Genomic DNA, 27,075 nt, shown 5'->3' with positions numbered 1-27,075 from the left:
GAGGAGGGCATCCCAGCATAGACGGAGGTTGCAGCGGCGGATTCGGATTATTCTTGCGAGGCATGCGGGACACCGAGTCAGGGTGCTGACCACAGAGGATATTGAGGAGATCCGCCAGCGTTCGATGCGGCACATATTATGAGATGGAGGCACCTCCATAGTGTACCCCTCCGTCCCACATGATATTGTATCCCCTCACTATATTCCACTCACCTCCATAGCGTACCCCCCCCTCACTATATTCACACCCTATAAGGGTTTCTGTTTACCTTCCAGTTCCAGTTTCATTACTAGGTGCCAGTAGTATCATCTTTATTTTTCATTTTCTGGCTTTTTTTTTAATCCAGACATTGTATCAGATCCACCATGATGTAACTTTTGGTCTCATAGGTCATTATGGCCTTTTGAAGACGTTAATATAACATTTCATTTCTCTCTCTCTCTCTTCCCCTGCGCCCTCTTCACTAAGTGCTGCGCTGCCCGCCACTTCCCTTGTGCCCTCTTCATTGTGTGCCACGCTGCGCACGACCCCCTCCGCCTCCCTTTCACTATGTGCTTGTGCCCTCCACTGTGTGCCGCCCAACACTTTCTCTGCGCCCTCTTCACTGTGTGCCACCTGCGCGCGAGCCCCTCTGCCCCTCTTTTCCCACCCACCCTTGCTCAAGCCCCCAAGGCAACGACATAATAATCTCCTCTCCTCCTTGCAGCACGCCACTGCCCTGCCTGCATACCTCCTGTACTCCGCTTCATGGGCCCTACCTGCTAGCACTCTACTACTACAAACCGGCCCACAGGGAAGCCCTTCAGTCCAAGAATAGAGTGCTCTCCAGACATACGCACCAGAGGTGAAAAAGAGAGGAAATACATTACAATTTGGAGTAAACAGAAGATCATGGATTCCCATGTTAAGGCAGGAATGCCTAGACATATGACTTTATCTTAGGCCAGTAAAACATACGTTTTGGTCTCATCCATCTTATCCCCAAAGAGGGCTGAAGATTCATCAGTGACATCCCATCACTCTCCTTGGCACAGCCTACAAAATTCTTACCAAGGCGATCAGCTTGCAACTCGAGCCCCACCTCCCTGATCTTACTTATGACACCCAAACGGGTTTCATTCGGGATAGAAGCATCTTGGATAACATCTCTACCTTCTCGGAGACGGTGGCACCTGCCCAGCTAAGCACAGAGGATATCGTAGCCCTACTGCTTGACGTCAAGAAAGGCTATGACAAGGTGGATTGGATTTTCTTGGAGGGTACGATGTTACGGATGGGTTTTTCAGCTTGATGGTTTCTGCTCTTTTGCTCCTCAGCCCAATAGCCAGGTTCTCACACAAGGCGTGAGGGGTGATCACTTCCTGATTGCGGCACGACTACCCCTTGGCCCTTTTCTCTTCCTTTGTCGCAGCGGAGGTGATCAATAGTTTCCTTGGCAGCAGGACACTTGCTTAAGAGCATCAGTCTACCCATCCGTACCCTGGAGGAGCTTCTTGATGCAAGTTCGCCAATGATACTCCAACTTACCTTCCGGCTTGGAAGGAAACCTCCAGCTTCACTGATGTCGAGGAGTTCCACCTAGCCTCTGGTGCACACATCAACTGGCACAAGTCATGTGGCTTTTGGGTTGGCGCCTCTCCCACGCCAACTTGGCAACAATAGAGGCCTTTCAATGGGTTCCAGTGGCATCACGGCTCGCTATCTTGGGTGCCACGTGGGCACTTACATTACTACAGAGCAGCAGATCGCCCCCTCCTGAATATTCGGAGGAAGCTCCTCTATTAGAGCTCTACACGATACTCCTTTGCTAGCTGGGTGGTGGATTCCAAGATTGGGAGGCTCTCTGCCCGTCACTCTTCCAGGAGAGCCACCCACCTACGAGGAGAAGCGATAACCCTCTATTTTAGCTAGGATTTAGGAGCCTTTTTAGGCATTAACCAGTCTGTTTTTGGGATTTTTGGGTGTTTTGTTGTCCAAGGACCTGGCCAACAGCAGTCGGGTACAGGTAGGGCCGGTTCCATGAGCCTATAAATAGGCTAGAGCAGTTCATTGTGTAGTCATCTAATCCCTTAGAGGTGGGACAGGTCATAGGCATAGATGTTACCTTTTGGAGGCCATGATTAGATAGGATCTATGTACATCTTGATACATATGTACAGAAAACACTATTTCAGCAACATCTCTCTCTTCTCTCTGTTCAGCTTGCACCCTTTGGCTTTTCCTCTACCTGCACCCCCAGGCCTTCAACCTTTGGACCCCACAAAGCCCCTTCAGACAAATCATTTCCTCTATTCAAGTCAATGATGATAGTAAAAAGAGGGACCAGGGACTGACAACAAAAGTTAGAGAATCTCTTCATGGAATAGCTTACTCAAATGCCATTCACATAGGAAAATTGACTACGAGATAGGGTTTATTCAAAGAACACAACTAGTGGCTAATAGGCATGAAAAATATTAGTGCCTGAGTGCATAGAACTCGACAAAACAAATCAGTCAAATGATAAGGAAAGGATTCATCAGGCCCAAGTGTATCACCTTAGGGAATTTTGATACTATTTCGGAAGAAAAGGGATGGAACCTTCCAGTTATGCATCACCTATAGAGGTCTAAATCAACTCACTATGAAAAACAAGTATCCTAGTTCTAGGAGATTGATGAAACTCAAAGACTGACATGAAGTCAAGTGATTAGAAAATCAGAGTTAAAAAAAAAAAGAGTGATATTTCAAAGATGACATTTAATTCAAGTAGGGACTGTCATGCCGATTGCGTTGACTAATTCCCTAACAGCCTTGCATAGGCTCATTCAAGATATATGAAGAAGGCAGACAATCATGCCTTGGCTCATGCACCCATCCTTCAACTACCAAATTTTGCATATAGATTTTGAAGTAGACATTGATGTTATTGGATCAGCTATCAGCGAAGTCCTCTCGCAAGAAGGGAAACCGACACCATCACGAGAGGCTCTTACCTGGGATAACTTTTCACAAATAGCGAGTTAAAGTGTACTAACGTGGCTAGACTCATGGTAGGAAAGACCAACCTTCACAAAGCAACAAGTTTTTCTCTACTTTCTTTATACAAAACGTGAAGTCTTCAATCGAATGATTCCCCTGAATCATTATACCCCTCTACTTAAATCCCTTGCCCTAATCATGCATCAAACACAATTCATGCCTTGAAACTGTCTCCGCACCTTACCTGACTCATCGCTGTGGCTTAACTAGCTCACAAAGCGTAGACTATCTCACCCTTACCTATCATACAGAGTAGAAATTGGTTTACAAGATTTGACACGCATCTTCCAATAAATTACTTAACTAAAAAATACCGTTGCCGGTGAGTTGGTCTAGCAATAAACTGCTCATGCTTGTCGCCCAGGGGCCCAAGTTCAAATCCCACCACCAGCAAAGGATATTTGTCTACTGAGACAAACAATAGAAAATAAAAATAGAAGGGATGAGAAAACCATACCACTCACATCCTTCTGATGTTTTTCTTTCAGTTGTAGCAAGTATGCCAGCATTGTTGATAAGTAACTGCAGTGACATAGATCCATGCGGTGTCTTCAACAGCTCTTCAATAGCTTCAGTAAACTTCAAAATTGAAGCTGTAGAAGATAGGTCGACCTCCATTGCTTTCACTGAAATTCTCTTGTGCCGCAGCTGAAGTTCTTCAACCACCTTTATAAAGCACACAACGACAATCTTACAATATGCCTACATACATCACTGGACTTGCAGTACTAATGAGGTATAGACAAATGCTGATTAATGGCTCAACTCAGGAGGTTCGACTAATGCTAATCAGTGGAGCAATCGAGTATTGGTAGTTAAAAACTATTGAGCTAGTATAAAGTGGCTACAAGTCAAGGACACTCTCAACTAGTAGCTATATATGTGAGGATTACAACCATTGGTGATCATTCCCATGTGGGTGCAGATCCTGGCACCTTAGTTTGACCGATAAATGGTGCTGGTGGTTTAGGCATTGCGTTGGTCTAGCCTTATGCTAGAAAGGTGCTCCTATAGGGAGCTATGGTAAGTTTCTAATAAAAAAGGATGTACAAACACCTACATATTTTCATCAATTTGTCAGGGTGGTCCTGCTAAACAAAATGAGAAGCCATCATCCAAAACCCGTTGGTCTAGCCTTATGCTAGAAAGGTGCTCCTATAGGGAGCTATGGTGAGTTTCTAATAACTTGAGACACAGGCCCCAGCCACCCCGTCCCCTCCCTCGGCAGCCAACCATCACCAGTTTCTTCCGGACCCAGGAGGTGGAGGAAACCGACGTAGTGGATCTTGTGGACCCTCCCGAGCTGCTCTGGACCTACCTCGCCAGAGAGGAGTTACCTCGGACCAAGCCTCTGCACTCCAGCGCGCCCGACGCCCTCGACCCCCCCGTCGGCCACGATCACCTCATCAGCTCCAGATCCAGGACATGCTCCACCGCCATCGAGCTACCTTTCCACGTGACACAGCTGAGGGAGACCTCTCGGCCATACTCGTCAACACCATGCTTGACATTTTGGAGAGTGGTATACCATCTACTCTCGGAGCTGATGTTGCTCCCATGTTTTTATGTTCTTAGTTTTCCATGACGAGTTTCCATGGACAGTTTTGTATCACCCCAGTGAGATAGCTATATTTATGTTTTCATTCTGTTTTATTTTCCATTCCATGATGAGATATGCCATGGACATTATTGTACCACTTTGGTCTCATAGGCCCATTGGGTCTTTAGTAGACGCTTAATATATCTTTCTTTCTTTCTCACACAGACACACATACAGAGAGAGAATTTGAACCTTGCATAAACGTGACATCGATCGACCAGCTGCAAAGTTTAAGCATTCAGATGTTAGATCTTTAAGATGACTCTCTCTCTCTCTCTCTCTCTCTCTCTCTCTCTTTATTTTTCATTTTCTGGTTTTTTATCCAGACATTGTATCAGATCCACCATGATGTAACTTTTTGGTCTCATAGGTCATTATGGCCTTTTGAAGACGTTAATATAACATTTCATTTCTCTCTCTCTCTCTCTCTCTCTCTCTCTCTCTCTCTCTCTCTCTCTCTAGTGAACCTTGTTAAAACCAAGGTTATGACATTTAATACCACACAAGCATGGGTGAATAGAACAGAGACGCAGTTTACGTTTAGAGGAGAGCCAGTTGAGTATGTCAGATCCTATGTGTACCTGGGGGTGACCTTCAGAGGGCCACGGTTTTTTATGAGGGAGGCAGCAGAGGCTAGACTAGCACGAGGATTTGCAGCTTTGGGGGCACTTGAGAGACAGTGCGCAGACACACAGTTTCAGAAACCATGCACGAAACTATGGCTATTTGACACTCTCCTTACATTGACACTTCTCTATGGAGCGGAGATATGGGGGCCTAGTCTTTTCCATAAGAGGAGGGAGCCATTGGCAGGACAGGATGGACCAGAGAGAGACTATTACGATGGATGGCAGCATATGGAGAGGCCATTAGTGATGATGGCAGCATATGGAGAGGCCATTAGTGATGATGATTGCACGCATGATTCGGAGCAAGTCATCTGTACCACATGAGATCATCAGGGCACAGATGGGGGCTGTCCCAGTGGTTACTGAGGCTTTGTTCCGTGGAGTTACTTTTCTCCATAGAATATGGGAGCTCCCTCAGCAGAAATACCCTCGCCTAGCACTCACTTCCTCCAAACAGCTTGCAGATGAGGGAGACACCCAGTGTTGGTATGCCCAAACGCGCACATGGCTGGCCTTGCATGGCATGGGTATTGATGCACTCCCACCTTTTGCTTACAGCCTGGACTGCCCATTCTTAGATCTCAACCGTTCAGAGCTGAATCGGGTGATCAGGATGGACATTGTGAGACTAGATACAGAGAGGACATGGGTCAGGCCCCCGCAGCCGTTGGGCATGAAAATGGCACACTACCATAGTCATTTTCTACCCCTCTCTTCGGACGGGTTTATTATACGCCATGCTTACATGGACACACACCTCTCACATGGTATTCAGAGTGCTATTGGACAGATTCGCACCTCTTCACACCGGCTAAGGATAGAGACAGGTCAATATGAGGATATATCACTAGAGGACCGCATATGCCAACTTTGCCATCAGGAGGGAGGTGGAGTCGGAGGAACACTATATATGTCGTTGTACTGTCTACTATGAGATCCGAGGGAGGTACCACTGCCTGTTCCGTGAAGGCTTTGGACCATTGCATCGGATCATGGACTTTGAGGACCAAAGGTGCTTAGGGCTCTTCATACTTGAGCTTAGACACCACAGAGAGAGCCTATTGAGGGACAGGAGGGCAGTGGGACCAGAGCCGCCTAGACAAAGAGCCCTCACAGATTTTTTCAGAGCCAGCACTGTAACCCCACCAACCTCTACTCCCCCATCCATCTACAGGCCTACCTGGCAGACCACCCTCCAGAGGAGTCACCCTGGATAGAGCCATTGCCATCTATAGAACGAGACGCCCACGACCACGAGGATCGCGTCCAGGACTCCCTCACCATCGGCACATTCGAGCCATCATTGCCCACCACCGGAGGAGTTTACCGCGACGATTCAGCGGTTCAGCTTTCAGCTCTTAGCTCTCTTAGGATGTTACTATTTTCATTCTTTCTTTCAGATTTGTTATGATGAGACATCATCATCGTCAGTTGTACCTTGTTTTGGTCTCATGGACCATTTCGGCCTTTAGGAGACGTTAATATATCTTTCTCTCTCTCTCTCTCTCTCTCTCTCTCTCTCTCTCTCATGGTTGTTAACACATCTATCACAGCTATCCTTCTTGTACAAGGATGCCCTTGTGGAAAGAGGTATGTATGCCTCGGAGTGACCTTTACTAGTCCCCACTTTTGCATGACCATGGCATGGCTGTCACTGATTGACTAGCACAAGGCCACGTACCCTAGCCCATCTAGAGAAGCACCAAGACCACTTCCAGGGATTTTTGACACTTTGGTACGCCCAGCAGCCATGTATGGTGCAACTTTTTGGGGACTAGGGCTAGGGAAGGCTACCTGGAAGAGCATAGAGAGGCTAAAGATCATGATGCTGTCACGCATGATCAGAAGTAAGATGTCGGTGCCACATAAGGTTGTGCTGGCAGAATTTGGGGTGGCCTCACTGGCCATAGATGCCCTCTTTCAAACCATCACCTACATCCAGCATGTATACACTCTCGATAGGGATCAGCTTACGAGAAGAGGAAGAGGGAGCAGGTTAGGTTGGCTGGACTGCTGTCCACCTCATCAGCGCCATCGCCATCATTATCCTTGCCAGTATGGTACTTAGAGGTATCCGACTGGTTTGATGCACACAACCTCCAGATGGACCGTCTCCCCCCTTTTCACTATAGTCTAGACTCTTCACGGCAAGACCAAAGTTGGATGGCTCCAACTACACTTTGTGGAAGGTGAAGGTGAAATCAGCCTTGCGTGGTGTGGATCTCTAGGATTGGCTTGTTACACCTGCCAATGCCACCCCTCCCACCCTTGCTTCTGGTGGTGTGACTCAGGCACAGATTGATATTTGGCAAGCAAATCATCGTGTTTTCTCTTTTCTGATGCTGAATTGTCAAGATTCTGTTCTCTCTCATGTGCGTACAGCAGACGCTGCACATGAAGTTTGGAAGGCATTGCAAATCTTTATAAGATTAAGTCATCGGGACAAATTTTGGCTTTGGAAAAGCAGCTTATGAACTTGTCAGTTTTTTCCTTTCCATCTTTATCTGCTTTCATCTCGAAGATGAAAGATCTTCGGGACGAGCTTGCTGTTTGTGGCAAGGATATCTCTACAGAGGATATGGCTATTCGGCTTCTCTCCAAGCTTCCAGAGAGGTTTGATGCTTATTTCAGTCTCTTGTTTCTTCTCCTCATCCTATTCCAGATACTTGGGAGGAAGTTCTCCCCTCCATTATGCAGATTGAGTCTCGCTTTGAGGAGTGGACTGGCACCTCTGGTGGTTCTGATGGAGCTTTGGCTGCACGAGATAAAGGGAAGAATCAACAGAAGAAAGGGAAAGGGAGTTCTAACAAGAACTCCAAGGATAACGACAAGAATAAAGACAGACAAAAACAGATCTTCTAAAAACAAGGACATTGAGTGTCATTATTGTGGCAAGAAGGGTCATAAATCGCCCCAATGTCACAAGAAGAAGCAAGATAAAGAAGCAAAGAACTCTTCCTCTACAGCAGTGTCTCAGACCAGGAAGGATGATGGTATTCTTCTATTAGCAGGTACTCGTCGTGTACTTGCTCTTGTGACTTCTCAGTCGCAGTCGTGGATTGTGGATAGCAGTTGCTACTGCTCACATGACACCCCATTGAGATTGGTTCAAGGACTTCACTGCCAGGACAGGCAAGATCACTTTGGGTGATTCTTCTTCCGTGCCAATGCATGGACATGGCACCATCCCCATCTTCCGTTCCTCCGAGGACAAGAGGTACTTCTCTGACGTTCTATACATTCCAGATTTGGCATTTAACCTATGTCAGTGAGTGCTCTTACAGCTCAGGGTGCGGAGGTGATCTTCTCTTGTTATGAGATTACCATTCGTGATAAGGAGACTGGTAGCATCTTGGCTCAGGGAGTCTAAGATAGTGGTTTGTACAAGTTGACTGCTTTGCTTTCTTCTGGTTCTTCTTCAGCTCTTTCGCATGCTTGGTTTGGCCATTTGAGCTATCAGCTTTTGCAGTGAGCTTCGAAGGATAGGTTGGTTAAGGATTTACTAACCATCAAGGCTCCATCTTCCATTTGTTCCTCTTGTTTACAAGGGAAGCAACACTGAGCCGCCTTTCTGAAGGAGGCGACACACAGATCTTCGAGATCACTTGCTCTTGTTCATGCAGACTTATGTGGTCCTATGAGTACCACGTCTTTGAGTGAGGCGCTGTACATGCTCGTTTTCGGCGTATTTACATGTACCTAAGGAGCATCGCTCCAAGTTGGACTCGAAGTCTCAGCGCAGGACTTTTCTCAGATTCGGTACTGTGTCCAAGGCATATCGTCTAGATGATCAGTAGACCAGCAAAGTTGTTATGAGCCGTGATGTAGTGTTCAACAAGACTCCTACATCTTCAGAGGGGGGTTGTCAGCTTCGTATTCCTCCGCCTCCTCCGCCTCCTCCCCCTACTTCTGTTACACCTCCAACTGTGGATTCTCAGTTAGATGATGATGACTCTGCTCCTCGAGTTCGAGCATATCTGTGCCTAGATGGTATTTCTAGACAGTTCGTGATTATGGGTTACGTGAGCTTCCTTCTGCTCCTCCACCTGGTTCTCTTAGGCAATCTTCCAGAGTTTCAGGGAAACAAATTCATGAGGGCAACATGTTTGTTAACTATGCTCTCATGTCCTCTATTATTCATGTGCAGGCAAAGCTAGATGCTATTGAACAGAATGGCACTTGGACTTTGGCGCCTAGGCCACTACAGTGTAAGGTGATTGGTGTGCGCTAGATCTGCAAATCGAAGTTCTGAGCTGATGGCAGCTTGGACAAGCACAAGGCGAGGTTGGTTGCCGAGGGTTATGCTCAGCGCCCTGGAGTCGACTTCGATGAGACCTTCGCTCCAACGGCCCGGATGACTACCATTCGCACCGTTCTTGCTCTTGCACGACATCATAGATGGCCCGTATTCCAAATGGACGTCAAGTCGGCTTTCCTGAATGGAGAGCTTACACAGAAGGTTTATGTTGATCAGCCACCGGGATTTGTTGTTCCATGCAAACAGGATCAGGTGTACTGGCTAAAGAAAGCTTTATATGGTCTAAAGCAGGCTCCGCGGGCTTGGTACCAGTGGATTGATGAGTTCTTTCAGAAGCTCGGCCTGCGCCGTTCTCATGCAAATTCAAACCTTTATATCCTCCTTGGGAGGGGGTTGATTGTTATCATTGTGGTCTCAATCATGGATGCTTTGGAGATAGAGTTTGAGATGACGGATCTTGGCCTTTTGCATTATTTTCTTCGCTTTCAGATTTGGCAGACCCCTAAGGGTATTTTCTTCTCTCAGCAGAAGTACACACGGGAGATACTTGGCAGATTTCAGATGACTGGATGCAGATTAGTATCTTCTCCTATGGATACTAGTGAGAAGCTCTCTTCTTGATGCTTCTCTGAGGATTGATCTGGGACGTTCTCGTCGGTTTTTTGGTTTGGTTGGCCTACTCCAGATTGGACGTTTGTTTCGCAGTCAGCTTATTGAGTTCTTTCACATCCAAACCCCGTCAGCAGCATTGGTGGTGTGCTCTTAGACTTCTTCAGTACTTGTGTGGTACTCTGGACTTTGGCATCTTCCATGGCCAAGGATGCACTCTTCTTGGATGGTCTAATTCAGATTGGGTTGGAGATCCAGATACTCGGCGTTCGACCACCGGTTGTGTTTTTTCACTTGGGTCTAGAGCCATTTCATGGAGTAGTAAAAAGCAGCCTACTGTGGCGCTTTCCTCTACAGAGGTGGAGTATCGTGCAGTTTGTTATGCTACATGTGAGGCGATTTGGTTGTGGAGATTATTGGGGGAGCTTGGCTTTCCTCCTATCAGATCTACTCTTCTTTGGTGTGACAATCAAAGTTGCATGGCCATCGCCAAGAACCCTATGTTTCATGCTCGTACGAATCACATTGAGATTCAGTATCACTATGTTCGTGAACGGGTTCTTGTTGTGTTTGGAGTATTGTCCTTCAGCGGAGAATGCAGCACATTTGTTCACCAAGCCGGTTTCTCAGGCTTCCTTGGCTCCTCATCTTCGGCTTCTCGGAGTATGTTCAACGTCTGGTGCTGAGAGGGGGTGTTAGCACATTCATCCCCAGATTCTACTCATCATTGGAGTCCCCTTTTGGCATTTTTCCCAAGTCGGGTACTTCATGCCCAGTCGGATAGTTTCAGGTGTCCATTCGCCGATCGGCCAGCCCTACTTACCTATAAATAGGTGGGCTTGCCTCCCTCTTTTCCCATAGTCTAGTCTTTCTTTTGCTTCCCTCACTTATGAGACTTGTTATGTCTCTTGCTTGTTGGGACTGTTTCACTTCAGTATATTCAGCATAGTTGCTACATATCTCTCTCTCTCTCTCTTGCACTCTCTCAGCACACTCTAGTGCTTGTTTGCTTCCACTCTGTGCACTCTTTCACATGATACTTCCCAGAGGACACACTAGTGGTCCAATCCTCCGCCCTAGAGGGGTCCTCTGTAGGCATATGCTCACTTATGGTAGTGCTATGTGTGAACAGGGCTTAACCAAGGGCACTTTTTCCCATGTGGTTTTTCCCCTTGGATATCAAGTGTGAAAGGACACTCTACATATAATATTTTGTACTTCTATATTATATGGATGTGACACACATGCAAGGGTTGACTTGCATTTTGTGGCTACCACACTTTTGGCTCTCTCTCTCTCTCTCTCTCTCTCTCTCTCTCTCTCTCATTTCTGTGTGAGCTTCTCCATCTTGCACCTAACCCTAATGTGCAGGTTTGTGTGTGTGTGAGTGTGTGAGTCCAACACCAACAATTGGTATCAGAGCCCCCTCTGGAAGTTCAATCCTGGCCGACCAGATTTCCAGCACTGCAGTCGCCTATGAATTTCCGTCGGCCAGATCCGTTGACTGTGAGTTCCCGTCGGCTAGATCCGTCACCTGTGGATTTCCGTCCGCTGCCGTCCATCTCCTCCTAGCGCCACCTCCAGCCGGCGGCACTAGTGGCTAGAGGTCCGCCGCCGCCCGTTCCGCACAACCTTTTCAGCGGCGCTACTGCGCAGACCTCCGCCGCCGCCGCTTTCTGCCTCCTGGTCCAAGCGGAGAAAGGGGGGGACCTCCGCCGCCTCCTCGCCCAGTGGCTGCGCCCTCTGCAGCTGACTCTGCACGCAGAGATCTTCGACCGTCGGCTGCGACAGCCCCGTACACGCTACGACTACGCCTCCACGCCCCCGTCTCCCACACATCGAGCTCTGTCCAGGCCTTCAGCTCCGTCGAGGCGTTCCGCTCCCAACAGCGTGCAGCTCAACCAAGAGTTCAATTCTGTACAGCGCGCCGCCACGTGCAGTTCCATGTCCGGCCTCAATTCCATCCTGTCGCCAGCTTGTGCCTGCTCACCTGACACACTCGCGCCTGCAACTCCTCCACTTGCACATCCATAGTCCCCTGCCACATGCAGGTACTTTTATTTCAGAAAATAAAAAAAAATAAACAAAGGATGGTGCAGGTTCAGCAACTTTTGGGGGTTTGCCAAAATTCCCCTCTGCATAGAAACTTGCAGGAGGCAAAATTGCAAGAAGAGTATCTGCTGCAGAGTTGCCCAAATCAATTTGCAGACATTTTGATACAATGTTCGGATACCTTGGGGGATTTCTCAATTTAATGACAAATTGAACATGCTGCTTTGCAAAGAATTTGGGGGTTTTCCAAATTGAGGTCAAAATCAGCAAATTGAGCCTCTTTCAGTTGCAAAAATTTGGGGCTTTTGTAAAAATTGGGCAATTGACTGCACATTGAAGCAAATGCAGTGCATAAAAATTGGGGCTTTTCAGATTGGAGCATGTAATTGGGCATTACAGCTATGATTTGTCGCATATGTATACACATTGTGTGTAATTGGACAATTTGGTGCAGGTTTACACTTGCTTCAGTTTGCAGACAAACATTTGCACAGGACATTTGGTTGCCTGGCAGTGCACATTGGTGCTTGGTGTGCTTGCAGGTATATTTTGTTGACATGGCTCAAAATGCTACATATGTATTTGGTGTGCTCACCCAGGACGACAAGTTGGATGGATCTAACTACTCCCTCTGGAGTTTCATGATCCGTAATTTGCTGAAGGGGCTTTGGGGCATCGTGTGTGGTGATGACACACGCCCACTTACCATACAGCCAGCCACGCCTCAAAGGGGAGGTGCTCAAAGAGCTCCTGAAGTAGAACCTGCTCCCACACAAGAGCAGAAGAGATGGGACTTCAGGGATGCACAGGCCATGTCATTGATAGCCCTTTCAGTGAAAAGGACTATTATTCCGCACATTCGTTCTTGCAAGACATCGAAGCTTGCATGGGACACATTGGAAGCAATGTATCAGGTACGCAACGAGGCAAGAGTTGCCTACTTGAAGAGGCAATTGGATCATCTCACCAAAGTGAAAGATTTGCAGGAACAATTGCTCAACATTGATGAGGTTATCCCAGACAGACAGCTGGTCACCAACACTCTTCATTCTTTACCACCTTCCTACTTGGGCTTTCACACCTCTCTCAACCTCTCTATAGAGGAGGTGGTGATCGCGTCACTTTTGAAGAGCTGGTGGGTTTACTCTTGCAGGAAGAGCAAACAAGAGCAAACTTTATCGAGCAACCGTGGTGGAGACAAGGCATTTACCATTTTACTATCTAGGATGAGATATATCATGGAAACATTGTAACACTTCGGTCTCACATGTCAATTTGGCCATTTGTAGACGTTTAATATAACTCTCTCTCTCTCTCTCTCTCTCTCTCTCTCTCTCTCTCTCTCTTTTGCATTCTCCTAGTAGTAGAGCTCCATCCCCTCCCCCACTCATTGCACTTATTGCACACCCACATTCAGCTTTTTAGTTCAGTACTTTTTCATTTTGTTGGGATGACAGAGGATACCCCACACAGGTACACTGATTTGTCTCATAGGCCGAGTTCGGTCTTTTGGAAGACGTTAATAAAATCTTTCTTTCTTTCTCTCTCTCTCTCATGCCCCTACTCAATGAACCCAGCAGTGCACACTGACAATGCATGTGCCACAAGTGCCATCCCACCTCCTGAGCATCTCCCTAGACTAAACGACCCAGGTGCAGTGAGCTAGATACCCAAAACCCGCTGATCCGCGGAGATGATCCGCCCGACAGTTTCAGATCCAAGAGATCCTTCAAAGATACATAAGTGTCCCTCCATATGCAGTGGATGTGGAGAGCCTCTATACAGTCATAGATATCAAGGACCCACTTTGATCCCTTCACATTTTATAATTGTACCATTGTACCACTGGAACTTGCAAGGCTGTTTTTTTCTCTCAGCTCTAGTTGGGCTTTATATTATGTTTTTTCCATGATTTCGTCACTTCATGGACACATTCTAAGTTTTAACACTTTTGAACTCAAAGATCATTTGTGGATGCCTGCTTCGCACCTACCTGGGCGCTGCACTAGTCGGCTCCCCTTATCCCACCCACCCTTCCTCAGGCCCCCTCCTCACGCTACGCACTGGTGGCCTGTCCCTGTTCGTATCCACCCGCTCATGCTGCTCTGCTCGCGCTGCGTACCCTGGTTGTGCTGCGCCTAGCGCTGCCCTGTCCACGCTGTGCTGCGCCTATTCGTACCCACCAGCCCGAACTGCCCTGCTTGCGCTGCGCACCCCCTACTGTGCTGCGCCTGGCGCTGCTGTGCTCGCACTGTGCTGGCCTGCTTGCGCTGCCAAAAACTCTCTCTCTCTCTCTCTCTCTCTCTCTCTCTCTCTCTCTCTCTCTCTCTCTCTTATGAGATACGAGGCCGTTTTCACTGCCTGTTCAGAGAGGGTTTCAAACCACTTTCCAGAGTCATGAGATACCAAGATCAGAGATGCCTCGGATTATACTTGCTGGAGCTACGTAGACATAGAGAGGGTCTCTTGAGAGGGAGGGTCTCTTGAGAGGGAGGGGATCAGAGAGGGAGAGACACCTACAGAGGCAGATTACAGACTTCTTTCGACCAGAGATTGAGCAGTCAAGCCAGCAAGCATTGCAGCTAGCCCCAGAGTATAGCCGCACCAGAGGTACACTGATTGATCGGGCTATAGAGCTGGGGCGGTCCATGCGCCCCAAGATGAGAGGCCCATCTCGACACCGGCGGAGACTACAACAGAGGATCAGGACCATACTAGCACAGCATGGGAGACGTCCAGTCAGAGTACTCACCATGGAGGACATTGAGGATATCCGCCATCGACCGATGAGAGACATCTTTGGATAGTGATGTATATGATGCTTACCTTTGTTGCTGGAGTTTTCCTTCCCAGATGTTATCCATTAGGAGCTCCTAGTACCTTACTTTTCCTCACAGTTGTTGTTTCAGTTTCAGTTAGTTGTTTAGTTGTTTTAGATTTTCTTACACAGACATTGTATCAGATCCACCAATTGTTGTAACCTTTTTGGTCTCATAGGTCATTTTGTACTATACCCCCCAATATGGTATAGGATGGAGCTAGCTAGGTTGCATATCATGATTGTATACTCCATGCATATAGCTTTGCATTCTCCTAGTAGTAGAGCTCCATCACCTCCCCCACTCATTGTACTTATTGCACACCCAGATTCAGCTTTTTAGTTCAGTACTTTTTCATTTTGTTGGGATGACAGAGGATACCCCACACAGGTACACTGATTTGTCTCATAGGCCAAGTTCGGTCTTTTGGAAGACAATAATAAAATCCTCTCTCTCTCTCTCTCTCTCTCTCTCTCTCTCTCTCTCTCTCTCATAGGTCATTTTGGTCTTTTGAAGACGTTAATATATCATTTCATTTCATTTCATTTCTCTCTCTCTCTCTCGTACCACCATGCCCCATTGGGGCGGATCATACATACCTATCCCTCACTTTCAGGAGCTTACTGGAGACCCACCCACCCATCATACAGCCACCACGCACTATTTTCCACTTCACTCAGGACCTAACCGATGTGTACGACTATCATGTTCATGATCAGCTATTTGCCTTAGATCCATCGGCACCCATGGCTATGCTCACCTCCCAGCTCTCACATGTACTGCACTTTGCAGCCGCGAGGAGTTTCCCATACCACATACAGACAAGACAGCCACCTACATCTGGGAGCATGCCCCAGAACCGATGGTATGATGATGAGTGCAGAAACCTTTACCGCAGTCTTCGAGTGCAAAGGGCTCGCGGGGAGATCACCCAGAGGCAGGCAGGCAGCAAGAGGATGCATACTCTCACACGCCATAAGCGGCGAGCTTATGAGGAGGCTCAGTACTGGGACACACATCACATGCTCATGAGCAGAGATGCTGCTGCTACTTGGAGGAGACTCAGAGAGCCCCGTCCTCCCAGACCTATTACCGATCCTCAGACCTGGCAGACATATGCAGAGAGACTTTATGATGTGCCGGCACAGCCCCCTATACCACAGCCCACAGAGCTATGCTCCACAATCTCCACCTTCTTCACCCCACCTATGGTTAGGAGGGCCATATGCCGACTCCATCCTTTGGCGACTACAGACACTAGGCATACCTTCAGACATGATGTGGGGCATATACAGGCTATATGAGCAGGTATTTGGGAGAGTCCGATGCCCAGGAGGCTTGTCCGACATAGTTGCTAGCACCATTGGTGTGAAGCAGGGGTGCCCGCTCTCCCCCACGCTCTTTGGGCTCTATATTGATGAGGTGGTCGATTACATCACACAGGGAGGAGGCTCTGGGGTTGAGCTATCAGGTATTACTGTCCATGTTATGCTTTATGCTGATGACATCGTCTTGGTATCCGACACGCAGGTTGGGCTTCAAAGACACCTTGTGGCTCTTGATGACTTCTGCGCACAGCAGGGTCTCACAGTGAACCTTGGGAAAACCAAGGTTATGATCTTCCACACCTCACCCGCAGTCAGGAGCCACACTACTCTCACATTAGCAGGAGGGCGGGTCGAGGTGGTGAGCTCTTATGTTTACCTTGGCATCACATTTACTAGCTCAATTGGACGCTTCTCCATGGCTCAGGCAGTCCGAGACAGAGTGACCCGGGGGTATGCAGCTCTTGCTAGCCTTGAGCGTCAGTGTCATCAGGCACATTTTCAGGAACCCCGCACGAAGGGGTGGCTCTTTGATACATTAGTGACACCAGCCTTGATGTATGCAGCAGCAGCGGTTTGGGCACCAGGGCTTGCAGCCTCCACATGAGTACAGCTGGAGAGACCACAGATCTTGATGCTCTCGAGGATGATACGCAGCAAACCATCCGTCCCGCACGACATTGTTCGAGCTGAGTTTGCTGCACCACCTATGGCAGTGGAGGCATTGTTATAAACGATCTCCTCTATATACAGGATGAGGGAGATGCCCACGGAGAGATTATCCCGCCGAGCTTTTGAGGCATCCAGAAAGCTGGCCGAGACTGGACACACTGGATCTTGGTATGCATAGATGCTACAGTGGTTCTCACATCATGGGATAGACATTGAGCGGTTGCCACCTTTTCAGTATGATCAGTCTGCTCCACAGGGTTACCTCTCTCTCAATGAGAGGAACAGAGTGATGAGAAAGGACATATGGCAGCACTACATACAGGAGACATGGACAGCACCAGAGAGCCCACTACCACCGAAGATGTTGTATTACAGGGACCACTTTATGAGCATCTCAGGGGATGGGTTTATACATCGACAGCGGTACATGGATGTATACATGCCACACAGCTCTTGCGTTGCTATTGGACAGCTACGAGTCTCATCACATCAGCTAGAGATAGAGGCTGGGAGAGCGGCACAGGTTCCCCGAGCTGAGCGGATATGCAGATTGTGCCGCGAGGAGGTGGACACTGAGGATCACTTTGTATGTAGATGTAGAGCCCACCAGGGGGTCAGAGATAGATATGCAGGATTGTTTGAGGAGCACTCCTCACTACATCAGTTGATGGAGGCCTCGGACCAGCGACAGCTTGGCAGACTACTACTAGAGCTTCATAGTTCTCGAGAGAGACTCCTCCAGACACCCGCTCCCACTAGGGGTGGGAGACAGTCCCAGCTCACAGATTTCTTCCAGAGAGCTATGCCAGTGCCAGCTGATGTACCACGTGGGGTGACCGCACAGAGAGCAGAGGAATTGAGAGCCAGGAGGAGACCTAGACAGACTGGACATAGAGCACCCCGAATCCGTCACCGAGAGATAGCAGCTATCCGAATGAGACACCAGATGGAGACACAGGAGAGGCTAGCTCGCTTTCATTCAGACTCAGGGTACATGTTCACGCCATTCACAGCCTCAGCATCGGCGATGTATGATATCTTATATCCCTCTTATGGCACTGGATGGAGATCTGCATAGCATGCTTGTACTACCCCTTCAACATATAGAGATGCATCTTGCCTTAGCATTCCATCCACATCCCCACCCCCCCTTATATTGTTTGTATATGGGCTCCACCGATCCATGATGATTCACAGTTGTATCCAAACACATGCACACTCTTTCTTTTCTTCCGATGACCAGAAGAACACAGTTGTATTATTTTTTGTCTCATAGGCCGACTTTGGCCTCTCGTAGACGTTAATATATCTTTCTTTCTTCTTTCTTCTCTCTCTCTCTCTCTCTCTCTCTCTCTCTCTCTCTCTCTCTCTCTCTCTACTGCGCTCCCTCTCTTGCTCCTCACTGCCTGTGGGAAGCACTGCAGAGGAATGGCTCCGAGTCTCCAAGAGAAGCTCGAGGCCCTCGAGACGGCAATGAAGGCACTAATCAAGGAGAACAAGAAGACATCCAATTCCAACCTCAATGAGGTGGAGAACAAGTTACACCGGCACATCATGGCCCTTGAAGTACGGGTCACGGAACTTGAACAAGAGAACACGGCACTCAAGGAGGAGGTGAATGCATTGAAAGTGGAACTGATAGCCGTCAAGAACACCGAGAAGGAAGAAGGGGAGATCAATGGCAACACTCTCACGGCCATCAAAGAAGATGGTCTCCAAGGAGATCACAAAAGACATGGAAGGGAAACTCGAAGCCAAGCAATCAGGATGGGTTGAAGTGGTGAAGAAGAACATCCGTAAAGAAGTGAGGGAGGAGTCTCAAAGGGAAGAACACCAAATCATTCACACCACCATTGAAGAGGAGAAGATGAGGCAGGCCCGTCGCCTCAACATTCGAATCACAAGTATAGCAGAGACACCCGACTCCACTCCTGAGAAAGATGGACAGCTTCTATGCACGAAGCTCGCTACAGGGAAGAGGACCCTCTCCCCTTCACCAAAGCATGGAGAGCCGAGAAAGACTCAACACGCAAGCGAGCCCTCATCCTACAGTTTGCAGGAGAGACATAAAGGGCCACCTTCATGAGGAAGAGGGTGATTCTACGAGGATTACAGGGAGATCCCATCTATTTAGATGACGACCTTACGAGGATGCAGATAGAACACAAGAAAACATGCATGCCGAGTCCTACAGGCCCAGAAAGAGGGCAAGAGAGAATTCTATCGCGATGGTCGTGTCATCATCGATGGCAAGGCCACCGATTAGCGCCAGGCGGCCTATGGGACATTAGCTATGGAGGATCCAAATTCACAGATACACAGCAGTTTGGAACTGCAATGGAGCACTTTGGACACATCCTGAGAGGATGGAGGAGGTCGTGGAGGGACGGGACATCATACTACTTACAGAGACACACTAGAGCCCAGAGAGGGGGCTACCCAAACTAGAGGGTTATCAGTGGGAGTCTACACACAGGGGGACCACACGGTAGAGCACATCGAGAGCATCTGGAGGTATAGCGGTACTCTTCAGGCGAGAGCTACATAAGCGCCTACGGGTGGTAGCACGTGACCAAGAGGCTAGATACATGTGGATCAGACTGCAACTCTCGGCAGACAAGGTGTTATACATTGCTCTATGCTACTTCTCTCCTAGAGGATCGAGATATGCCATGACAGCAGAGGAGGAGAGTAGAGAGAAGGAGGACGACACAGGGCCATTGGGAGAGTCACCATATGCCACCCTTTCAGATGAGATCATACACTAATCCAACCTGGGGAAGTCCTCCTTATGGGGGACTTACGGACACAGAGCCAACAGTGCGACATTTATGATTTCGAGCACCCCGAGGTGATGCACACACTAGAGGTGGAGGACACCGGAGCTTGCAGGGTGTCAGAGGACATGGGGCCGGATAACACCAGATATGGTCATCATTACTTGAGTTGGGAGCCCGACACCATCTCGTTATTTATAACGGGATGAGACAATGGCAGGATTCAGGAGCACTGACATGCTTTCCATGGTCTGGGGGAGGTAGCACAGTGGACTACATCATGGGGTCCATGGAGACCACACAGGCAGTGACATCTTTCACCATCCCCTCCTCTCCTATCGGTGCGGATCACATGTACCTGTTGTTGCTGTCACTGGCGAGCTCCACACCAGCACCCACACAGCCCACATAGGCATCGCATACCACTTTCTACTTCACCCATGACCTGGCAAACATATATGAGCATCATGTATATGACGGGCTACTCCAAATGGATCCCCTGTCACCTCTAGACACATTCACCACTCAGATGTCATCTCTACTACATACGGCCGCCACCCGCAGCTTCCCCCATCATACACACATTGCGCACACAGATAGATCTGGGAGCATGCCCCAGAATCGGTGGTATGATGATTGAGTGCAGAGAGCTATATAGACACCTCCGTGCCCAGAGAGCACTGGGGACCATTACACAGAGACACGCAAGCCGACAGATACAGACCCTCACACGCCATAAGAGGCGTGCATATGAGGAGGCACAGGACTGGGATATATACCACCTACTCATGAGTAGAGATATAGCCAATGCATGGCTTAGGATGAGAGAGCCTCGCCCTCGTACCCCGATCACACATGACACACATATGCAAAGAGCCTCTACCATATCCCTCAGCAACCACCCATACCACAGCCACAGGAGCCCCGCCCTACCACCACCTCTACTTTCTTTACCGCCTCGATGGTAGAGAGAGCTATCCGCCGGTTACAGCATGGGAGATCGGCTGCTTCCACAAAGCATTTGACACGGTGCCACGGGAGAGACTCTTCTAGCGCCTCCAGTCATTGGGGATCCCATCAGAGATGGTTTGGGGCATCTATGCTTTATATGAGCAGGTCCTCGGGCGCATACGATGCCTCAGGGGGCTATCATATGTTATTGCTAGCACCATAGGTGTGAAGCAAGGATGCCCACTCTCTCCTACACTATTTGGGCTATACATTGATGAGATGGCTGACTTCATTGTTCACGGTCGTGGGGACGGGGTAGACATCTCAGGTACCACAGTCCACATTATGCTATATGCAGATGATATTATTTTGGTCTCTGAGTCGCGGATGGGACTACAGCATCATCTCCATGCACTCGATGACTTCTGCCCACAGAGGGGACTTACAGTGAACCTTGGGAAAACCAAGGTCATGATTTTCCACACCTCAGGGCCGGTTCGACGATAGGCCATCTTCACACTAGCAGGAGGACAGGTAGAGGTGGTAGACTCATATGTGTACTTGGGGATTACATTTGCGACTCCGCCAGGAAGATTTACTATGGCACAGGCAGCCAGGGATAGACTCACACAAGGGTATGCAGCTCTGGCCATGCTAAAGAGACAATGTCACCAGGCACACTTCCAGAAGCCCCGCACGAGGGGGTGGTTGTTTGACACACTAGTCACCCCCCCTTTGATGTATGCTGCAGCAGTATGGGCACCTGGGCTCGCCACTTCCACATGGTCTCCGATAGAGAGGCCTCAGATTCTCATACTCTCACGGATGATCCGCAGCAAACCCTCCGTCCCACATGACATTGTCCGAGCGGAGTTTGCCGCACCTCCTATGCTAGTAGAGGCCCTCTTCCAGACGATCCGCTTCATACAGAGGATCAGAGATATGCCATCAGATCGACTCTCACATAGAGCTTTTGAGGCGTCCAGGCAGCTCAGAGAGAGTGGAGATAGGAGATCATGGTATTCACAGATGATAGAGTGGCTCACTCAGCATGGTCTCTACATAGATCACCTGCCACCCTTCCAGTATGATATACATGCACCACACATCCAGCTCTCTCACAATGAGAGGATCGGCAGGATTTATGGCAGCGATACACTCAGGAGCCTTGGATTACACCCAGTCAACCTCTACCGCCGAAGATGCTATACTACAGGGATCAATTTATGCGTATCTCAGTGGATGGATTCATTCAGCGACCCAGATATATGGATGTGTACATGCCTCACAGTGTCCGAGTGGCGATCCACTATCTACTCAGGGAGAGGGCTTTGGACCCTTAACCTGGATCATGAAGTACCCAGATCAAAGGTGCCTTGGACTCTTCCTACTGGAGCTCAGCTAACACAAAGAGTCACTACTCAAAGATCCTCGTCCCCAATGGCCCTCCTCTCAGCTTATCATCACCAATTCTTTCCAGCCTGGAGGGAGGCACCAGAGCCCACCCATCACAGAGGATAGGGAGCCTATATATCACAGGCCCATGGGAGTCACATCAAATCAGGCATGCATATTCCAGAGAGCTAGACGCACTTGTCCCGTCAGACCCTAACCACCCCCAGCTCATCGGCCCCAGATTCAAAAGATCCTGGCCCGCCATCAAGGGGTGTCAAAGACTCAATAACTAAAAAGAGATTCTAAGAAAGAAAATTAATTGAATTAATTATTAATGCAATATTTTTTCTTATCATGAAAAATCTCTCTCTCATCTCTTAAATACTATGTAAGCTTTAGGAGAAATTTATAATGAGTCGAGATCGTTTTTTCCTCACATGTAGGAACCTACTTTGTAAATTCCTGTTTGGATTATAGTGCTGGATATACATCTACTTATGGTGATTTATCAATTATATTTAAGGTTATTTTTATCATTTTAATAATTTTCTAAGATTTGCCACATTCATGAAGACATGCCATAAAAGAGAAATGCTAAAATACCGCTCTCATTCACAAGATATAATTTTTTTAGCAAACCCCTAAAAAGACATATTTATGTCTTGCTTGTTAGCCATTTGCCTCCGGGAACGCCTGGTGTGAACACCTCTATCCATAGGTACTTTTTACTTTGGCTGGACAGAAGTTTTTTCCCCGTGGGAACACACCCTTGTGTGCTGGGCCTTGAGCCTTGTACTTAGTACTTTGTACTTTCACTCTACCTATTATCTATTGAGTACTTTTCCAACATCAAGCTCCCTCTCACGTTTTCTTTGTTCAAGCTTGTTCTCTGCGTGTGTGCGTGTGTGTGTGTGTGTCTATGTGTGTGCAGGAGTGCTCCCACTCCATCCAACAATGGTCTCAGAGCTAGTTCCTTCTTCCCGGTTTTGTTCGTGTCACTAGGTTGGACATTTCTTGTATGAAAGGAGTCTGGTGGACTCCACGGCGTCTAAATATTTAAAAAGTACAAGTTTTGGGAATGGGGGATTACCCTGGAATACAAAGGATCACACTCCTAAAATCTAGGAGGGTTGCTATTTTTGGCCCAACTCTGATGGAAATTTTGTTCGTGCCATTACGTCTGGAATTGAGCAAATACCAAGAGTTGCCAAAGTACCTACGACAAATGGGCTACCAGTTGGGATATTTTTAGAGATAAAGTTTATGAAAGGACCCATCTCTTAGTTGGGACATGTGGCAAGAAAGTGGACCAAAGTGAGACAAGTGGCCTCACACTTGTCACTTCAGCTATTGTGTGGCTCTCCACTTGTCATCATAGCCTTCTCTTTCCATTTTAGCTCATGGGAAGCCCAAATCTATAAATTGGAGCCCTCTCTCTTCATTAAGGGAGGCTCTCTTACTGCACACTAGCCTCTACCACCGTTACAGGCTGCCCTAATGCTGGCTCCTCACCATCGCCAAATCAGAGCCATTATTGCTCGGCATCAGAGACGCCTACCTCGCTTCTACGACCTCTCCATTCTAGACAGCCCCATGGCGGAGATACTTGATCTAAGGAGAGGGCAACACTTCAACTCATCAGCATACATGGATCTACCTGATATACATTTTTCAGTATTTTCCAGTATTTTCTACTCAGTATCATCTCAGAGTCTTACAGTTATGTTCTTATAACTGTAGGACAATCAGTTTATTGAACTTTTTAGTCTCATTTAGTTGTTCTCTTTGATGAGACACCAACTTCAGATGTACTCTCAATTTTGGTCTCATAGGCCATTATGGCCTCTTAGAGACGTTAATATATCATTTCATTTCTCTCTCTCTCTCTCTCTCCATTTGATTACAGCCTGGACTGCCCCTTCTTTGACCTTAGTCGCTCTGAGCAGAATAGGGTGATCAGGATGGACATCGTGAGGCTAGATGTAGAAAGGACATGGTCCAGCCCCCCCCTACCACTAGGCACGAAGATGGCCCACTATCGGGACCATTTTCTACATCTCTCGCCAGATGGCTTTGTGACACGGTCTATACATACACGGACACCCATCTCTCACATGGCATTCGCAGAAGACCGCTTTTGTCAGCTATGTCACCAGGAAGTGGAGTCAAAGGAGCACTACATATGCTGATGTATTGTGTACTATGAGATACGAGGGAGATACTGGTGTCTCTTCCAAGAGGGTTTTGGACCATAACGACATGTGATGGAGTTTGAGGATCAGAGGTGTTTGGGGCTTTTCTTATTGGAGCTCAGACCCATCGAGAGGCTCTTCTATGAGCCAAGACAGCACCGTACTTGTTGTGCCAGCCACTGTACCAGCTGTACCTGCCCTTTAACCTGTTGTACCAACCATTGTACCTATTGTACCTATTGTACCAGCCATTGTATTTGTTGTACCAACCAGTGTACTTGCTGTACCAACCATTGTACCTATTGTACCAGCTATTGTACTTGCTTTACCGGCTGAATGGAGAGCTGAACCTTGTACCAGCTCTATTGCATGAAGACCCGTGGTTTTTGGGGGCCACACGAAGGTATATGGATTATATTGTTGGCTCAACATTTATTCAGCCTGTGTTCTGGCTGAAATTTATGGTTGCCTCATGTTGGGCTTTGTTATGGCATTTTTATATGGATAATCTGGCATCTCCCACGGGGAGAGGAAGGCCCTCAAAGTTTGTACATGATATTTTCTCTTTGGGTAATAAAATACTCCAAGAAGAGGGGGGGGGGGGGGGGGGGGGGGGGCGTCCCATTCTGGCCTCTATGCGATGTCAATTGTGCACATCTCTCTTTTACAGTTCAGTTATGTGGTTAACTGGCATATGTGTTGAGACTATGGCCATGTTTAAATGTTTTAATATGCATTGATGGTATCAACAAGTGTGTCAAAGGCCCTAGTTCCCCAAGCACTGGAAGTGACATCTTGCGTGCATACTCTTTCTACAACAGCTCATTTTTAGTTGCAGCAACCCGTTTTTAGGGTTTCGTCAGTATACATACCTCTCTCTAGGGTTTCGTGACCTGATTTTAGGGTTTCGTCATTATTGCAATCTTTTTTTCAAGGTTTCATCATTGTTACATGCTTTTTTTAAGGTTATTGCTGTTGCGAGCTGCCATACATAGTGTGTTGGTCACTTTGCCCGCCTACCCCCCGCTGGTCACCCTCCACAGCAGCTGCCCATGCGATTCTTTTTCTTCACTATTGGCAGGACTCCATATGAAGCAGCGTTTGGAAGACCATTCTAGTCCCTATTGACCAGAACCTCGTCTTCAATACTTAAAGTAACAAATTGACGAAGTCTTACCAGGAGATTTTGGAGTCGGCAAAAGACAGGTTGGCTAAAGCGCAGGAGGCCTACACTCCACAGGCCAACAAAGACCGAAGGGATATGAAGTTTTCGGAAGGTGATTGGATTTATCTTCGGATTATGAAGCAAAGGTTGAAACAGGTGGGCACACGATGCTCAAAGTTGTCATTCAGGAGCTTCGGACCTTTTCCCATCCAAAGAAAGATTAACGAGGTTTCAATGAAGTTGAAGCTACCTCCGAGTTGGACTATGCACAATGTGTTCCATGTCAGTTGGTTAAAACCATATGCAGGTCTGATCCCTTCAGAAGTGAAAGACAAAGCGGAACCAGATATCATTGATGAAGCTGAAGTGATGGTTCCAAAACAAATCCTTTTGCACCGCTTCAAACATGGCTCAGGCCGAAGACAAAGACAGTTCCTCACAAAGTTTCAAGACCGAGGGACCCACGAGGCGGTATGGCTCAACAAAGAGTTCTTCGACAACTATCCGGCTTTATTGACGGACTATTTGGAGGCTATGCATCTTCCGTCAAGTTAAGCAAAAGGGGATGTCACGTGCATCTCGCACTTGGATGTCACGTAGACATATCTGAACAAGAAGGTGCAAGACCTGGGGTGGAACACTGGTCCCATGTGAGCCCAGTCCAGGACGAGTCAGCCAGGGTTCCACTCCATTCATCCGAGGTCAGGTGTGCATTGTCCTGCACATGAAACAGTGCCAGTCCGCGCTATGAGTCTCCCTCTGGAATGATGTCAGTTGCTCTGTGTGTTTGGTCTGCAACCAGATGTCAGACAACTGTGTAGATGTAGATTTGCATTAGGTATGGGCATGGGGAAGGCTATGGGCCACCCCAAGGGGGCCAGGAAGGCCCCAGGCCTTGCACACCAGCCCTAGTATGGGCTGGGCAGGCTGTCAACCAGCCCAAGGGGCCTAGCTAGGCAGCTGGCAGGGCCTTTGGGCTAGCCCAGCCAAGCAGCCAGGCCAAAGGGCTCCCCAACAGCCAGTCAGCCAGTGCCCAGGAGCTGCCCAGCAGCCTGTGCAGGCCTGGACAGCAGCCCACAAGGCGACCAGGCCAGTACAGAAGGTATAGTGTGAAAACATTGGCTTATTTAGCATTAAATGTTAATTTGCTAGTCGTGGAGAGAATTAGCAGCCAGCCGACTAGGTCTAGAAGGGGTATATAAACCCAAGGCATAATTCAGCCCGATCCATCTCATAATTCATAAGGTGCTGAAGCTACTCAAGGGCCAGGACAGCCAAGGGAGAAGCTAACGCATAGGGCAGAGATCTATCTCAGCCAAGAAGGTTTAGGTTCAGTCTTTTATTTCAAATTTTGCATCATTCTAATAAAATCAAATACACCATTCGTGGTGGGGGCCCTACAGAGGGTATTCGAGACCTAATACTGTGTCCTCTTCTCCCTCTCTCTCTCTCTCTCTATTTTCTGCACATCTATTTTCAATTTTGTGCGTTATTCTCGTCGTGAAACGTGTGCTGATTTCTGAGCATTTAAGTTACTAATCTCCCCCGAAGCTTCCGCATGTTACAATTGGATTTCACAGGCGGGTGGTCATTGCGACCAAATTACCCA

The 27,075-nt window shown here is 48.0% G+C and overlaps 1 protein-coding gene and 1 pseudogene across 3 annotated transcripts in view; one reads left to right on the top strand and one right to left on the bottom strand.

The window, feature by feature from the left end:
• The window catches only part of LOC147634680 (NAD(P)-binding Rossmann-fold superfamily protein), a 78,075-nt gene that overhangs the window by 43,356 nt on the left and 7,644 nt on the right, over positions 1 to 27,075 (bottom strand). For all 3 annotated transcript variants that reach the window (XR_015266775.1, XM_086803821.1, XM_086803820.1), the window contains 2 exons: positions 4,815 to 4,843; positions 3,480 to 3,688 (listed from right to left, as the gene is read on the bottom strand). Coding sequence is in view for 2 of the 3 variants with exons in the window: in XM_086803821.1 (XP_086659947.1) it covers positions 3,480 to 3,688; positions 4,815 to 4,843 (238 nt within the window). In the remaining variant the exon portion in view is untranslated. The remainder of the gene's footprint in view (positions 1 to 3,479; positions 3,689 to 4,814; positions 4,844 to 27,075) is intronic.
• LOC147634681 (uncharacterized) lies at positions 4,891 to 6,729 on the top strand (annotated as a pseudogene).

Source organism: Cibotium barometz, chromosome 10 (genome assembly GCF_041138505.1).
Source record: "Cibotium barometz isolate CiBa-2024 chromosome 10, ASM4113850v1, whole genome shotgun sequence".
Taxonomy (NCBI): domain Eukaryota; kingdom Viridiplantae; phylum Streptophyta; class Polypodiopsida; order Cyatheales; family Cibotiaceae; genus Cibotium; species Cibotium barometz.
Note: the sequence above shows the minus strand (reverse complement) of the source record. Positions and strands in the feature narration are given on the sequence as shown.